The sequence below is a fragment of the Bombyx mandarina genome, chromosome 01 (genome assembly GCF_030267445.1).
Source record: "Bombyx mandarina strain Sakado chromosome 01, ASM3026744v2".
Taxonomy (NCBI): Eukaryota; Metazoa; Arthropoda; class Insecta; order Lepidoptera; family Bombycidae; genus Bombyx; species Bombyx mandarina.
Window position 1 is genome coordinate 8,840,463 of NC_143208.1, and position 18,728 is coordinate 8,859,190.

The 18,728-nt window shown below is 36.8% G+C and overlaps 1 protein-coding gene across 1 annotated transcript; it reads right to left on the bottom strand.

The window, feature by feature from the left end:
• Positions 1-10,690: 10,690 nt before the first annotated feature.
• Positions 10,691-12,994, bottom strand: LOC149503527 (uncharacterized). Its single transcript, XM_089729149.1, has one exon. The coding sequence runs from the start codon at positions 12,600-12,602 to the stop codon at positions 11,631-11,633; it is 972 nt and encodes a 323-aa protein (XP_089585275.1). The 5' UTR covers positions 12,603-12,994; the 3' UTR covers positions 10,691-11,630.
• Positions 12,995-18,728: the final 5,734 nt, after the last annotated feature.

Consider the following 18,728-nt stretch of genomic DNA (forward strand, 5'->3'; position numbering starts at 1 on the left):
ACAAAATCGAAATTGAACGAAGATATTATACTATGTTTATAAAGTAGGATATTTGTTGTAGAATTTAATTGGTTCGTTTAATGTTTTACATATAGTACTCAAGTATATCAGCTTTTGTGGAAAACTACTTTTCACTTGTTCAAAAATAAATTAGTTCCAAGGAGTTCTAAATGTATACTGCATACGTTAAACTAATTAAAAGGTGGAACTTTATAAACGGCGGCAAGCGACCGAATGCAATTAATTTATCGATGCCTTTTTGTTCGAGTTCCTATTTTGTTCGCTTTAGGAAATATCCGTAAAGCATCTTGCCTTCACCTGGAGAGGAGGATGCGTTGAATAGGGCATCTAAGATGTACGATTAACTTGTACCAAAAAAAATGTATAATTAAAATTAAATGACAAGCAGTGTACATGTGGTGTATTATTTTTATGAGTTTGAAGTAGTATTTCTCCATATGTATATATAATATACTCCAGGATTTAACAAATAATCTGTGTGTTTACAATATTGTGCTTTTTATTTTCTAATGTACTGCACAAAGAGCTGAAATTCGCTTTTGATGCTCAGTGCGAAGCCCACAGTGGAGCCCACACATGAATACTTTCACTCGCCTTGAAATCTTAGGTCGAGGTCTCGATTGTCAATACAATTGACACTACGACCCTACGAATACGCTGGGGAAAAAGGTTTACCGTATTTTAAATGTGAAAAGTTGCAGTAAAATCTTTTTAGTTGTACTGTTTGTATCTGGCTTATTTTAATACTATTAAAACTGACTACTATTAAAAAAAAACAGACGAAATTACAAAAAAAAAACAGAAATATGATGGTAAGCAGATGTCGAAAGTTTTTCTGTGTATATTAGTAAATCTAACAAATACATTCAATTTTGATGTTTTATTGTAAAAAACGGACAAAGGTGACACAGCTCTGGAATTTTTAATTTTTGGCAACGTTTATGGACTTAACGATGAAATACAAAGACTTGTTTAAATCGCTTCTATTTTTGAAAAAGTGGAGCAATAGCTACAAATTTGGGATTGGAGCTCATTTATGTATTAAATAGCATATTGAAGAAATATGTAGTAATTATTTTTGCAGTAAAACTTCTACATTATAATTTGAGTTCTTGATATAGCTGTAAATAGTAGGTGAGCTCATGGGGCTTAAACCTGATGACGTTGCTAACACGAACCCTAGCAAGAGCCGTGCTTCGCAGAATCTACCACCGGAGTGGAAACGCGACCTACGGAAAAGATCCGACGAGAAATTCAGTGGGCTGTGTCTGAGGGTTCATTTACTCGTCGAGCCCTTCGTCGCAAGTGACGGGTTCGACGAGAACGATGGCCGGTGCTTGAGGTACCTAAAAGCACCGTTAGTGGATCGGGAGGATCAGAAATGACGTGTTTAGTATAATATCTATTTATTCACTAATTTCTTTTATTATTTTATAATATTTTATGGAAAGTGAGTTCTTAATTCCATAAAACAATCAAATCTAATGGACGGTGTGACGGAAAATACTTCCCATTTTTCTATTCACAAAAGCGTTGACCTATATTATTTGTCAATAACTAGTTTTAACATTAAATGGCTTTGTTCTTTTGTTTAATCCAAAGGATGTTTTGATAATCTAACCCGTTGCTCATTTTCTTACATGACATTCCGGATTTATCGAAATATTCACGTTTATAATATATATTTTTTGTGAGAATTTTCTTTTATTAGAACTTGTATAAGGGAGAGTGTATTGTTCGAAGCAATTCATAAAAACAATTCAACATGCATTTGTATTAAATAAACATTTTGCTTTTTATTTTGTTGCGATGTCATATTATTTAATCGAAACCGTGTAGCATTTATTTCGTTGCGTAGGTCTGCTGTGTAGCACTGGATGGATTAATATAATGTATTTTGCAAGTAATTAAATAAATCGATTAAAATTAACTGTCATGCGTGGTTTCTTCTTCACCATCGTCACGAACAGAAAATGGTGACCCCGACGTGATCGTGATTTGAAGACGAAACCCTCTGACCGGACGGATCGGACGTGATGTGACGTGAAGGCGAAAAGAAAAATAGCCCATTAATGTTGGTTGTTGGATTGCTCGTACCTGACAACTGCACAGCTGCTGGATTGTCATATCTACTGGTGCATTGAGCTCGTTCAAGGAAGTAGCCAATTTTCAATTATATTTTCATTAAATATGGGAATTTAGCCTCATTTTGTCGCAGAATGCTTGCTTGCGTAAATCAAATATACCGACATTGTTATTGTTGTCGACGCAATATGCGATCGTAATCAATACGCAATTAACTTAATTTACTAATAATTTAATCTAATAATTTGCTATTTTAACGATGTATTTTTGCATAATTTTCGTAAGTTTTTTTTGATGCTTTGCTGATTGCTGCCTGGGAATGAAACTATATCTACCCGCGCACACGCCAACATTTTTTGCTACGAATCTTCGCAATATCTATCTTTAACCGTAAATTTTTGTACAATACTATTTATTTCGTATGCTGTTATGTTGGAAAAAGTTAAGAATTTTTATTCAATAGCTTATTTGCACTACTTATCGTTAAAGTGTGATTTATGTATATAATATAGAGTTTCACGAAAAGTCATTGTACACACAGCTATCTTATTAGTTTTTTGTCGACTATTCAAGTTATGCGAGTCGCCAAGGAACCCCTTGGATCCCAACCAAAGCAACTGCGCGTATATTAATCGAAGTGGAACAAGGAGAGCGTAAGACGGGATCAGTGACGGAGTGGACTAAGGGAACTTGGCTGCCGCTGTAGGACACCTATAGCAGCCTGATAATTGTTTTTAATTTATTATTCGCCCATTTTGTTGCAACTTTAATGGCAACCATAATTGCAATTAATGGCAAATTTAATTGCAATTATGGTGGAATTGAAATCATTAATTCAGGAACGTGGTACGATTAGGGGAAGAGTAACTGCCTTTCAAATGTATACGAAAATTATAGAAGCAATTGATTCTAAGGTTATGGCTAAGGTTCAGCTTAATAAGCTTCAATTTAAACTTGAAAGATTTCAAAACTTATTGACCATTTTTGATGAAGTTCAACGAAAAATTGAATTATTGAGCGAGGATACTGTAGAACAAGAAAGGCAATTACATGAAAGAGTGCGGAGTGCGGGGTTCGTGGGATATAATAAAATGCACGTCTTAATTGCACAACGCTATATTTCAGATTGTCTTATTACTAACTTACACACTACACGACCGGGGTTATTTAAAAAAAGAAAAAAAATTAAGTAATACTTACATTTTTTTTATTATATAACTAGTCAGGTCATAAGTATTGTCACACAGTAAAAACTTTTCTTTTAGAATGCTGGCCACAAAAAAGTTTATTGAATTCGAATTTCGAATTGTTCATGAAAATAAAAATGTATACTTTTAGAATTTTACTCATTTTTAAATATGGAGTGGACGCTTAAAGAAGACCGTGTTACAGTTATTGCGTTGCATCGTTGCGGTTACGCGCCAATTCAAATTTTTAACATACTGAAAAATTTGAATATAACCAAAAGATTCGTTTATCGTACCATCAAACGATACAATGAAGACTCTAGTGTAGATGACAGGTCAAGAAGTGGTCGCCCTCGGTCTGTTAGGACTCCAGCAGTGATAAAAGATGTGAAGGCGCGAATTCAAAGAAATCCCAAACGTAAGCAGAAACTATTGGCGCTTCAGATGGGGTTAAGCAGAACCATTAAGCCGGCTATCCTCGACCCACGCTGGTTCTGCCCAGCGGGGTATTCCGTAGGATAGACCATTCTAACCGGCGCCATTTAGGCGGGCTCCGGATAGCCTGCCAACCGAGAGGGCTGGTGGTCGTGGCGTCGACGACCACCAGTCCGGCGTCCTGAGGGGGAGGGCGATGGGAGAGATGTGCTCCGCACTAAACGCCTCACTTTCCCCCATTTGCCTTTTCATGGGTTCTGTCTCATGCGAGGTTCGGACGCGGGTTGTTGAGCGACAGGAGGTTTTAGTCAGTTCGACTCCGACATGCCCCGCCTTCCATCCCCAGGGGAGGGCGAAAATCCGGCGATTTCCTCCTGACCAAAAAAAAAAAGCAGAACCACGGTGAAAAGGGTGTTAAATGAAGACTTAGGGCTTCGGGCATATCGAAGAAAAACAGGACATCGTTTGAATGCTCGTCTAATGGACCTGAGACTGAAGAGGTGCCGCGCTTTGTTGAAGCGGTACGCGGGAAAAAAATATCGGGAAATTCTTTTTTCGGATGAAAAAATTTTTACCGTAGAAGAGAGCTACAACAAACAAAATGATAAGGTGTACGTACTGTTATATGGATTTGGCCGAAGGCCTTTTTAAAAAATGAAATTAAGAAAGAATAGATTTATTTAATTAAATTACAATAAATTGGGCTCAATTTAGGGCAAGTGTCACGCGCGCGGATGATGGTTTCAAACTGATTTAAATTATACGAGTAATTATAAAGAGATGATAAAACTGCTGACTTTGTGATTTGTAATGGGGTTCCTTAGCACTATTGTATACGGGAACCATTTATAACAGCCCCGGGGCCGAGAGTAAACTTACCCCAAAAGGGTTAAGTTTAGGAAAAAGATGTACGGAGTTTTGGCACACTAGGGGAGACGGCGGCGACTTCCGATAATTCTTCGGTTTTTTCAATATTTAATTTAGTTTTGAATTTTAAAAGACGGTGACAAGTGCCCGATTTTACAACATTATAAAAAAGAGCTAAAATAAAAATAATAACTATAATAGAAATAATTATGGTTGTATATGAATAATATTCGCCGTATAGAACAATATGCGGTTTTTCATTAATCGTATCTAAACTTTTTATAATATTATTTATCTGTGTATGTTGTTGGGAGGTGATAGAATCAAGGTTAAAGTTAGATAAATTTAATAAAGGCAATTTAGTTTTGTATAGAGTTACAGAATTACAGCAAGAGTCGTTTAAAAGGTTGAAATTTACAATAATTGGTTGAAATTTTATTATCTTTGAATATTTTGGTATTAACCTTGAATCTTTATAAAATGCTACACAATGTATGGGAAGGTTAATGATGCCTGTACCTACTATTATTATCTCTGTACTGGGTTGGTCTTGACAATCTATGGAGAGTTTATAAGGTTCTGTAATTACAAAGACCCACCTGTTATTGGACAGTGGTTGCAAAATATCTAAATGACCTCCAAGAAAATTAGTTTTACAAACATTAGGTACAGAGTTTAAGGCTTTAGAAATAATTTCCGATTCGCAGATCGGGGATCTAGAACTGGAATAGGCATCTATGTTTTCACAAATGTAGTTTAAATTATATATTACCTTACAACTAATTAAACTATTCAACTTACAATAATGATTTCTATTTCTAGTGATGGCGATATATTTAGTTGATGGAATGATAGTTGCGTATGTTTTGTTAGAAATAATGACTGGATATGGAATACTATGGTATAAGTGATAATCTTTTGAATCGACAAGTGGTACTTTTAGAACAAATACAATTTTATTGTTATTATAATAGGTAGCGATTTCAGATACATTCATTAGTGTATAAATATTATCTAATGACAAACTTATGGGGAATTGGTGATAATCAGCCAAAAATCTATAATTGTCTACAAGCTCTGAAAACAATTGTTTCGGGGTTATTATAGACGGATATAAAATATTTGACTTGCTGAACATAATTGCGTTAATAATATCTTGTAATTTAAACGATAGTGTTAACAAACTGCTCTCTAGAACGTTCAATATTTCGTTAAGTTTTGACCTTTGAAGTAGATTGTCGGAAAGTAATGTGGAGTTTTGTTGTGCATGCATTAGAGTATCAATTGCACTGTTTAGCTGTTGTTCATTGATATTGATTTTATTTAAAGTATCTTTAAAAGAAGAGATGGTTGATGTAGTTACCAAAATATTTTGTTTGATTAATTTAGATAATTTAGTTTGGTCTTTTTCTATAACTTGAATGGCATTACTATAACGTATGGCATCGTTTTCGTCGATTGTACCGAACAGATGTTTGGACAAAGTACCGACTCCACCAAACCAGGCCGACCTTTTAGTTCTAATTTCGATTAAGTGTGATATTGATTCAAAGTCGCGAACTATGTCATTATATCTTATTGATAACGGCTGGTGTAAGTTTAAACATTCGACATTGGAGTAGAGAGCACTTTGCCTACACAGGAATTTTGAGCTGCCTATCACACCGTTCAGATTTATAATGTGTGGTTGTATGTAAGAAATATCTACAGGAACTATTACACTAAGATGTCCGTCTATTATTTTGAGTGACCCGATAGGGTCAAAGTATATACCAGATGTATTCATTGAGGGTTCAATGAATGTTTCGTGTGCTGAAGACAAGGAACTGTAAAGGAATAATAACTATACTAAATCTTAATATACGTATCTTACTATAGTTATGTATTGAATATAGTTATCTATTAAACACTTATTAAACATATATAATAATAATTTCATGCATTACATCGGCGTGCTAGTTTTATTTCATCATAGTGATGAATTATGTGACGCCTATTTATCAATAAGGTTAAACTATTCCTACCATTTAATTTAATTACTTTATAAGGACCCTTCCAGATAGGTGAAAGAGCCTTGCGCATTCTGAGGTGATTTTTCAAATAAACGTAGTCGCCAACATGATAAGTTACTGGGCGAGTGTGGGCGTCGTAGCGGGCCTTGGAAGACTCTTTAGATTTCAGTGTATGTTTAGTAGCTTGTTCTCTAGTGACTTTAAGGCGATGTTGCAGCATTCGAATATAATCAGGGTAAGTTGCATTTGGAGCTGATTCATAAATGGAGTTTGGAAGAACGGGTTTGTGACCGAAAATTAACTCGTAAGGCGTATAATTTGTTGTTGAATGGGTTGCAGTCTTATATGCCAACATGGCTGTATATACATACATATCTTGGCCAGTTGTCCTGGTTTCCGGATACGTAGGATTTCAAATACTCTTTCAATGTAGAGTGGCTCCTTTCTAATGCACCTTGCGTCTGTGGGTGATAGGGAGACGACCAGAGCTGTTTAATTTTTAAGAATTTGCATGTTTCTTTAAACATTTCAGAAGTAAAATTTGAACCCTGGTCGGTTAAGATGGTTTTGGGAATGCCAAATAAGGAAATAAAGTGAATCAGACAATCGCTGGTTTCTTCAGCGGTAGTACTGCGAATGGGATAAGCTACAGAATACTTGGTGAGATCGTCTTGAAGGGTAAGGATGTATTTAATTTTTGCTGTACCGGATTCGGGGAGAGGACCAACTATATCTAGGGACAATCTTTCGAAGGGAGCTGTTGAGGTGGTTGTTATCTGCATTGGTGCACGGTTAATTTTCCTAAGCGCTTTATTAGTTTGACATTGATTACAGTTTTTAACATAATTTTCTATTTCACTACGCATGTTCTTCCAATAGAATTGTTCCCGGATTTTGTTGAACATTCTACTAGAACCGAGGTGTCCGGCGACAGGTAAGTCATGATTTTCGCGGAGAATTTTTTGGACTTCGGTAGGGCAAGGATAGTATATTTTATTACTATAAATGTGTATTTGGATACCGGTATTATGGAATAAGTGAGCAAGTATGTTGTAGATTTTTATATAAATATGTTTATCGAACGGGTTCTTGAAGTCAGTAATGCTTATTTTATCGATAGTTTCATTCATGGATATTAAATGGTTTCTAAGGGCTTTTAATGACTCAAAAATGTCACTGTAGGTGCAATTATCAAAGTGATGTACCTTTATAAATAGAAAGTAATAGTTTTTATCATTAAGTAAAAGGTTTTTGTAGGAAAGTAAGGTTTTCTCTGAATTCGTGAATGATTCTGAATCTGGTGAATTTAATAAGATTTCTTGAACATAGGGAATTGACTCATCTAAATCAAGGGATGCAGGTATTACGATAGTTTTGTGTTGGCTTTTTATTATACTATCATTATGTTCAAAAATGGCTGTATCGTATTTAAAGCTTGAAGGAGTTTTTAAGAATTTAGTATAGGTGTCGTCGAGATCAGGTAAGTTATGGGGGCTTATTAAAGTATTAGGTTGTTGTAGAATAGGAGCTTGACTACTAGAAGGTTGGGGTTCATTTTCTATTATTGGATTTTGATCAGTGATTTCAGGTACAATTTCTGGTTGGAGCAGAGTATCAGGTAAATTGTTAGGACTTGGACTTAGAGGCGTAAAATCAGGGACTTCGGCATTAAAGGGACTGATGTCTAATGGACCCAGATCAATCAGTTCATTTTCATTTAAGTTTTCAGGATTTTCGGTATAGACAGGATTAACGGGATAACGAGATAGAGCGTCAGGTGCTGAATTTAATTTGCCTTTTCTATATATAATTTCGTATTCAAATTCTTGTAGTTGGAGACGCCAACGTTGTAGTTTGCTACTTGGATCAGTATGGTTAAATAGCCATTTTAGTGGACGATGATCTGTTACTATGATGAACTTACGACCAAATAAATACGGTCTAAAAGAATTGCAGCCCCAAACTATAGCTAGCAACTCCTTTTCGGTTGTGCTATAGTTAATTTCACATTTATTTAGTGTTCTGGATGCATAGGCTACAGGGCGGTCTTTACCTATAGGACCTTGCGAAAGGATAGCTGATATTGCATAGTTCGATGCATCGCAAGTAAGGTTGAATGGTTTAGTAAAATCTGGGTATATTAATACAGGAGAGGTAATGAGTTTATCTTTGAGCGTTTCGAAAGCTAATTGTTGCTCGTTGGTCCAAAGAAAAGATGCATCCTTTTTCAAGAGGGATGTGAGTGGTTTTGATAGTTTGGAGAACTCTGGGATAAAGCGTCTATAGTATGATATTAATCCTAAAAAGGATTTAATATCCTTGGGGGATTTTGGGATTGGAAACTCTTTAACGGATTTTATTTTATTAGGGTCTGGTTTTAGTCCTTCCTCGCTAATTATATGACCTAGGTAGCCGACTTCTTTTCGTAGAAATTCACATTTGTCTGGCTGCAATTTTAGGTTAAATTTACGTAGTCTATCGAATATTGCACCGAGGTTTTCAATATGAGATTTAAGGTCATGAGAATAAGACACAATATCGTCTAAATACACAAAACAGCGCTCACCTTGTAGGCCAGTGAGCACATTGTTCATTAAGCGCTGAAAAGTTGATGGGGCATTTTTTAGGCCAAAGGGCATCCTTGTAAATTCAAAGTGTCCTTGAGGGACACTAAACGCGGTTTTGCAAGCGTCTTTTTGAGTCATTGTTATCTGATGAAAGCCAGAAGCGAGATCTAATGTTGTGAAGTACTTTGAGTTTCCTAATTGGTCAAGAATTTCGACAATGTTAGGTATGGGGTAAGTTTCACCAATAGTAATATCGTTAAGTTTCCTATAATCAATTACAATCCGCCATTTCTTTTTTTTTTTTTTTTTTTCATACCTAAGCTGATAGCCTTGAGAGGCTATGTCAGCGTAACCCTAACTTTAGTAGGTGAGCTCACGGGGCTCAAACCTGACGATGTTGCTAACACGAACCCTAGCAAGAGTCGTGCTTCGCAGAATCTACCACCGGATCGGAAACGCGACCCACTGAGAAGATCCGGCGAGAAACTCAGTGGGCTGTGTCTGAGAGTTAATTTACTCGTCGAGCCCTTCGTCGCAAGCGACGGGTTCGACGAGAACGGTGACCGGTGCTTGAAGTACCTAAAAGCACCGTTAGTGGATCGGGAGGATCCGAGATGACGTGTTTTGGGCGACGTCGACTGCTTTCCATTCTGTCCGCAGGATCGGGAATGTAGTTACCGGCGGCCACGATGAGAGGGTTCTCATGTCGTGCCGCTTTATCGAAGTGGCGCATCGACGCCGACTGCATATACTTACTGGTGGACTCTAAGTCCAGGTCGTCATGGAGGTCGACGTTCCTGACGAACCACGGGGCTCCGACGGCTATCCTGCAAAAACGGGATTGAATAATTTGGAATGACTTTAAGTGAGTGCGGGCCGCGTGAGCGAACACTACACTTGCATAGGTCATGACGGGGCGTATGCAAGTTTTGTAGAGTGTCACCTTATTTCTAAGGGACATTTTACTTCGCCTACATATCATCGGGTAGGCCATTTCTTTTGACCAGAGGCATCGGTCTTTTTTGGGACAATCCATATAGGCGAGGACCAAGGAGATAGAGAAGGTTGTATGATTTTTTGGTCGAGCATTTTTTGTATTTGTGAGTTTACTTCTTGTTTATGAATCTCAGGAAATCGATAGGATTTGACATTAATAGGTTGATCGGAAGAAGTTCTAATCTCATGTTGGATGGCGTCAGTCGAGGTGAGTAAGTCATCAGGGAGGTGAAATATATCAGAATATTTAGAGCACATATCGTAAAGGGCTTCACTTTCTTCGCTATTTAAATGTGATACGCGTAATGATTTAAGGACATCATTAGTTCTATCTAAGCAGGTTTTAGTTGTGATTTGCGACTTACAGAGTTCATAGTCAACTGGAAGTAGAGTAAGTTGAAGTTTAGAATTTATAATAGCAGGTTTTTCAGAGGTATTTAAGACAGTAAGATTTACGCGATTATTATTTTTTACCTTCACTAAGCAATTAGCAATATAAAGTGTATCACTTACGTGTTGATCAAGAATGAGACCTTCTCTTAGCTCAGGATTTGTAACTGAGCACTCAACAGTTACCTCTGAGCGAGGCGGAATTTGGTAAGTGGGATCCGTGAAATTGAGTTTAATTTTATTTTTATTTAAGTAGAGAATTTGGCGATTGTAATCTATAGAGCACTGAAAACGGGTGAGTAAATCTGTGCCTATTATTCCGTCATAGGGTAAATCTATTTTGTCTATTACGTGAAAAGTGAAAGGAATTGATTCTTTTCCAAATATAAGTTTAAGATCAAAACTACCCAAAGTAGGTACGGGGTCTTCCGTACTATCTATACCTTTTAATTTAATTATATTATTTATGAGATTTATGTGTGAAAATGATTGAATAGATGTTTTTTTTATGAGGCATACGGAGGATCCAGTGTCAACAAGGAAAGTAAGCGGCTTGAAGGATATAGATGTCGAAACAAGTACATGGGGTAAGGATATTTTGCTAGAAATACAAGATAGTTCATAAATTTTACTTTCGTTTTGTTTTGTAATTGTATTTTCAATGATATTGCGTTTGTGTTTTGATATTGGATGAATGTAGACACTTGCTTGGGGCTGGTTACCCTTGTGGTCTTTGGAAATTGAATTACGGACACTTGTTTGGGGCTGGTTACCCGTGTGGTCCTTGGGAATTGAATTATGGACACTTGTTTGGGGCTGGTTACCCGTGTGGTCCTTGGGAATTGAATTATGGACACTTATTTGGGGCTGGTTACCCGTATGGTCCTTGGGAATTGAATTATGGACACTTGTTTGGGGCTGATTACCCGTGTGGTCCTTGGGAATTGAATTATGGACACTTGCTCGGGGCTGATTACCCATGTGGTCCTTGGATATAGAAAAGGTGTCTTTATCGTTACAGTTAGCTTGAAGTTGCGGTTTGGGCCTCACGAGACACCTTCGTGAGTCCCTTATTCGTTTAAATTCTGATTAAGATTATCTTGTGCATAATCTGTGTTAGATGATGGTTGCGGCTCGAAATCATCGTAGGTATAATTTTCGTCAACTAAACAGTTTACGCGAGCAGGATTAGGTTTAAAGTTTTCTTGAATTGGACGTTGTTGAAAATAGGGTTGAGGTATTTTGAATCGATTATTATTGTATTCACGTTTTTTACAGGTGTCGATTGTGTGGCCTTGGGTTTTGCAGTAACGACAGTACGGACCTTGGTTGCTTTGATTGTAAGGTCTCTGTATTTGAGGTTGAGGCCTAGGATTTCCGTTGAAGTTGGGAGGTTTGGAGATTTGGAAGGGTTTTGGGGACTGGCGTTGTGGCATGGAAGGGTTACGTTTGTTAAATAAATTTAATATTTTCTCCTCGGCAATTGCTAAATTAATAGCTTCGTTGAGGTTTAATGGATTTTTACCTCTGACTAAATTAGAAATTTCAGGCTTAAGGCCGAGTAAAAATGTATGAAGAGCTAAGTCTTCCATGGCTGCTACGCGGCCGCTAAGCTCAGACTTCTTTTTATTGGATAAGGTTACTTCTGTTAATAATTTTGAGAGGCAAGTTTCTAGGCGTAGAGCAAATTGGCTGACGAGTTCACTAATACCTTGACGGCATTCTTGCAAATCGGTTAACAAATGGGCGTAATGCTTTCTTTCCCCAAATTGTGTCTTTAGAAAATCACATAACTGGTCCCAACTACTGAATTCTTTTATTGAACAAGCTATTGCGGCTTTTCCCTCTAGTTGTGATAATATAAATTTAAAAAGAATTTCTTGTTGTGGTTCTGACGCTAATTCAATGGCATTACTACAGTTAGAAAGAAACGAATTTAATTTCTCGCGTGTTCCGTCAAATGGTTTAATAAATTTAAATAATATAGCAATCGTTACGTTATCGGTTTTTTCTAGTTTAAATTGAGACTCTTTTTGAGACATAGCTAAAAGTAATTAATACACACAAATGAAATAGAATAAAATATAGTGAACAATGATACTATACGGTGTAATAGGCAGCCACCTAAGTAACTTGATACACAGATAGCGTTGAGTAGTTAATGCAGGTGTGGTGAGTGACAAGTATAATTCTAAGAATTGACCCGTGAGAATATAATGTTAAAAACAATATTGGCAACTTATGATTAATATTATTAAAATTATTTTCTTTTATATTATTTCTAATTCTTCAATTCGTCAAACACGGATTTTCAGTCACGATGATTCACTTTAATTACGCACTCGATTATTTTCAGCTAATATTGATATGCACTTTCACTATGGAGTAAATTGATAAATAAATTCGCTTACAGGATCACGCAGCAACAGAGGTACAGGAACATGACTGGTTCACCTTGTTTTCTTTCAGGAAACGCCACACGCCTTAGGACTCGCAGATTTTCCACAGGAACAGCAGGTAAGTTTGATAATTATTTTTCTTTTCAGGAGCGTAACGCGTAACAAGACGAAAGCAAGCTACTTTCGTTTTTAAATAATACGTTTTTCAGGAAACTGGTATATTTTATTTTTTTCAGGGTCGAGACTAAGTGTTCGCCAGGATAATGCGGCGTATTTGAGCACGAAATTCTTCTTAATTATTGGAATTGAGATGGATATGAGTTTGATGCACTTCTTGACACTCGCGGCAAAGTCACTTTAGTTTTCACTTTTAGTTTTTCACTAATTAATGAGCCCGGACGGAGACGTCCCAGGGATACCTTAACCTTCGGTATCCCACCGCTGCCACCAAATTGTTATATGGATTTGGCCGAAGGCCTTTTTAAAAAATGAAATTAAGAAAGAATAGATTTATTTAATTAAATTACAATAAATTGGGCTCAATTTAGGGCAAGTGTCACGCGCGCGGATGATGGTTTCAAACTGATTTAAATTATACGAGTAATTATAAAGAGATGATAAAACTGCTGACTTTGTGATTTGTAATGGGGTTCCTTAGCACTATTGTATACGGGAACCATTTATAACAGTACACAGTAGTGAAGAAGCGAGCAACCGTATTCCGCGTGTCCAACGAGGTCATTTTCCATCCTCGCTCATGGTATGGTTGGGAGTTTCATATTGGGGCTTAACAGAGGTACATTTTTGTGAGAAAGATGTAAAAACGAATGCAGTTGTGTATCAAAATACAGTCCTGACGAACCTTGTGGAACCTGTTTCTCATACCATGTTCAATAACAGGCACTGGGTATTCCAACAAGATTCGGCGCCAGCTCATAGAGCGAAGAGCACACAAGACTGGCTGGCGGCGCGTGAAATCGACTTCATCCGGCACGAAGACTGGCCCTCCTCCAGTCCAGATTTCAATCCGTTAGATTACAAGATATGGCAACACTTGGAGGAAAAGGCGTGCTCAAAGCCTCATCCCAATTTGGAGTCACTCAAGACATCCTTGATTAAGGCAGCCGCCGATATTGACATGGACCTCGTTCGTGCTGCGATAGACGACTGGCCGCGCAGATTGAAGCCCTGTATTCAAAATCACGGAGGTCATTTTGAATAAACTTTAGTGTCATGACAATCTATGTTTTGTTAAGTTCATTTTGGTATATGAATGATTACATAATGAATAAACTTGTTTCAATTATTTTACATTAAACATGTGACAGAATTTATGACCTGACTAGGTATATAAATCACACACTGTAGTTTTTATTTTATATTATATATAAGGTTTCGTTCGATTTTTATGGATAATGTCACATTTTCCATTGATATAAATTTTTACATTAGCTCCTAAATCTTCTATCACTGAATATGGTCCTTTATATAATTCTGTTAATTTATTTCCTGTTTCATTCTTAATTAAAACTAAGTCATCTTTATTATAACTAACACTGTTAACATTTTTATCGTAATTATATTTCCTATTTAACTTATAATTGCGACATCTGTAATCTATATCTTAATTCTAACATATAATTATCTGGATTATATAGTGGATCCACTGTATCTCATATATTACTAGGGATGTTACATTGTTTTCCGAACACTAATTCGAAAGGTGTATATTTTATAGATGTGTGTACAGACGTATCATAGGCAAAACACCAATACTGGAGCCAGTGACTCCATGTTTCTGGCTGTCCATCACACTGTATTCTCAAGAAGGCGGCAAGGTGTTTATGCATATTTTCCAAACTACCTATAGATTGGTGATGATAAGCGATCGAGTGTAACTTACTTATGTGTAACAATTTACATAGTTTTTGAAGTAAACTCCGTTCCTCGATCAGTAGTTATGACCTTAAGTATTCCATAATGAAGTATAAAATTATTTACAAAAACATTTTCCACACTTACCGTGTCTTTACGTTGTAGCGGGAACGCTTTGATGTGTTGTTTTCGCATTGATGTAAGTTCACATTGAATTCTGAGAATGTAATTATATCCTTCGACGTCAGTGTCCATGGGTCCGATAATATCGAGATAAATCTTTTCGAACGCGGTATTGGCTGTTGTTGTGATAACCATTGGTTCCTTAATGTTTCTAGAGTATGTATTTCATTTTCTGACATTTACTACACTTTCTAACATACTCTCTAACGCTATTCTCTAGACCTGGCCAGTAATATTTTCGTTTTATATTGTTAACCATACGACGGACACCAGCGTGTCCACTCGTTGGCAGCAAATGAAAGTAATTTCATATGATAGTCTTTTCATCTCTGTCGACAATTCTTCTAACATTCTTTAATAGGTTTATTCGTGGTCCGGACCACACTTGTCTACTTTGTATTTCATTCAATAATTTCTTTATAAATATCGCGTCTCTTTCTGTTTTTATTAAACATATTTCTTTTACATTTATTTCATTACAAAAATCACTCGTCTCGCGAGATCTGCTGTATATAATTAATGTATATGTATATTATATAATTACTTAGTACGTACGCAAAACATTCTTTTTCTTTCGTTCTTTGTTTGTTCATTCTAAGTTTGTCTAATTATTTTCCTTGAATAAATCTCATTTCAACGAAATCGCTAGGAATTCTAAATATTTCTCCTATCCTTGGTTGATCAGGCCTTGGAATTTGAGATGAAATATTTGGAGCCCTAGTTTTTTCACTGACACTACCTGTACTACTAACTTCCTTTCCTGTTCTTCTAACTTTTTCTTTTGTGCTCTTGTGAGAACTAAAATTGTTATGGTCACCCTACTTAATGCGTCTGCAACGCAGTTATCTTTTCCACGAATGTAAACAACTTCTACTCATATTCTTCTAATTATAATCTAAATTTTATTAGACGACTCGAGGGATCCTTCATGCCAAATAAATATATTAATGGCTTATGGTCGGACAATATGGTAAAACTTTTTCCAAAAAGATACGGTCTAAAATATTTAACGCTCCATACAATTGCTAACAACTCCTTTTGGATAGTAGGATAATTTATTTCTGCTTTGTTTAGGGGTCGACTAGCGTATGCAACCGGGCGCATATCTTTGTTACATAAAACTGAACCTATGGCAATACCGGAAGCGTCTGTTTTGTAGTATAAATTCATTGTCACCGGAGAAATCGGGATACTGTAAAATAGGTGGGGAAATCAAAGCTTGTTTTAAATGTTCAAAAGATTGCTTGCAAATATATCCGAGTATTTTACGCAAATACATTGGATTTGTTTACGTGTGTCTGCTTCTAAATGATTAAATTTTAAATTTTGTAATAATTTTTTAGTTCTGCTGACAGAATTACGTGGTTCTGCGAAATTACATATATTATAGCCAAATATAGATTTTAATTGCGGTGTAAATATTGGCAACATCACGTCGTTATCATTTAAATTTAATATCCGTACCGGTATTTTGCCGTTTTGTGGTTTACCTAAAATGTTTCTTAAGTAAATATTTTTAACTAACTCTTTTTGAACGACTATATAATCATGGTTTGATTTTAACGATGAATCTATTTTTATTAAATGAACCGTGCAGACGGCGCGGCTCACCCCAAGGACGCCCAGCCGACGGAGCCAACACCTACTGGCTCCTGGGAAGTAAACTTTTTATCATGTAAAAATTGTCCAAATCACGAAAAAAATGGTAATCCGTTGGAGCAAGGTCTAGCAAATACGGAGGGTAACGAATGGTTTCTAAATGCAGTTCCTGTAGAGTTAAAACGTTTTCTCGTGTTGTATAAGGTCTCGCATTATTATGGAGCAATAATGGTGAAGATCGATTCATGAGCCGGGGCTGTTTCACTGCAAGTTGTGCTATCATTGTTCAGAGTTCGGCACAGTAGACATCTGCCGTTATTGCTTAACCAGATCGGAGAAAGTTATTGTGAATAATACTATGCTGAGACACCAATTAATGGGTATTATTATTTTATATATTATTTTATTGGTAAGCTTTGCTTTAGGACAATGTTGCGGTGTATGACCTGGGATCAGCCATTGCAATTTTCACTTACCGTTGTCGTAAAGAACCCACTTTTCATCGCATGTCGTAATTCGATCCAATATTCCTTCATTTCTGTATCGATTCAACAAGGCAATACAAGCTTCGACACACGTTTCTTTTTGCAGATCAGTCAAATTGTACGCACCCATTTTTCATATTTTTTTATTTTATTGTTTTTTTTTTTAATTGCCTTTTGGGCAGACGAGTGTACGGCCCACCTGATAGTAAGTGGTCACCGTCGCTCATGAACGTCAGCAATGCCAGGGGCAGAGCCAAGCCGCTGCCTATCATAAAGTACTCTCCGCAAACCTCGTTTGAAGAAGGACATGTCATAGCGCTCGGAAAACACCGTGGAGGGGGGAGTTCATTCCAAAGCCGGATGGTACGTGGCAAAAAAGATCTTTGGAAACGCACTGTCGATGAACGCAGTGGTTTCAGATAATATGGATGAAATCTGCTCCGATGGCGGGAGGTGCGATGATAAAAAGGAGATGAGGGGATCATCTCGAATAATTCCTCAGAGCATTCCCCATGGACCATGCGGTATAAAACACAGAGAGAACCGAAGTCCCTCCGTAGACTCAGAGGTTCCAAGCGATCCGCGAGAGCAGGACTATCGACCATCCGAACAGCCCGTTTCTGTATGGAGTCAAACGGAAGTAGCTGGTATTTGGGAGCCCCGGCCCAGAGGTGAGAGCAGTACTCCACGCGAGGTCGGACCTGCGCTTTATAAAGCGCAAGCCTCTGTCCAGGCGTGAAATACCGCTTCGCTCTGTTGAGGACTCCCAGCATTTTAGAGGCCAATTTGGCTTTAATGGCTCCGAAACTGGACATCGCTCGAAATATCGACCCCCAGAATCCCGACACTCGCGGAAAGCTGCAGGGATACTTGAAATTTTGGCGCCATGACAAAAGGGTCCTAATTTTATACTCAATTTCCTAGCTATAAATTTAGCTAAAAAATTCTTGCTTCTATTGAGCAGGAAAAAAATATGACTTTGGAATCTGCTTCCAATTTAAATTAATTAGTAAGACAAAGGAGTCACACTCTTGTAATTACAAATCTATTAATACAACAACTAGAATATACCCATCAAAAGACGTTAACGTTTCAATTATTAACATATTCAATTTGGTGCATCAAAATTTACAAGGGATGATGGGTAAAGAGCTAGGAATTGAAATGTTTTTAAATATGCATAATATTAATGTCATCTGTGTCACTGGTATAGAAACTATGAATTATTGTTTAATTTTAATGATCATCAGTTGTCAAGTTCCTTCTGCAGAGAGAACGTTATTCGCGGTGGCTCACTGATTCTCGTTAGTAAATGTTTGAAATGTAAGGAACGAAAGGATGTAGTGGCCCTCTCTGTTGAGAGAATTATTGAAATTTCCTGTGTTGAGCTTGAGCACCTCATTGTTGTCTGCGTCTACCGACCTCCTGATGCGTTATATGATTGTTTTGAAAATAGTTTGGAAAATGTATTGCTAAAGCTTTTTGTCTCTAATAAACAAATTTTTGTATGTGGTGATTTTAATATTAATCTTTTAGAAAATACAAATATCACTATCAGATTCAGAACATTGTTAAAGTCATATAACTTTCCAAACTTATTTTTAGAGTCTACTAGGACAACGACCAC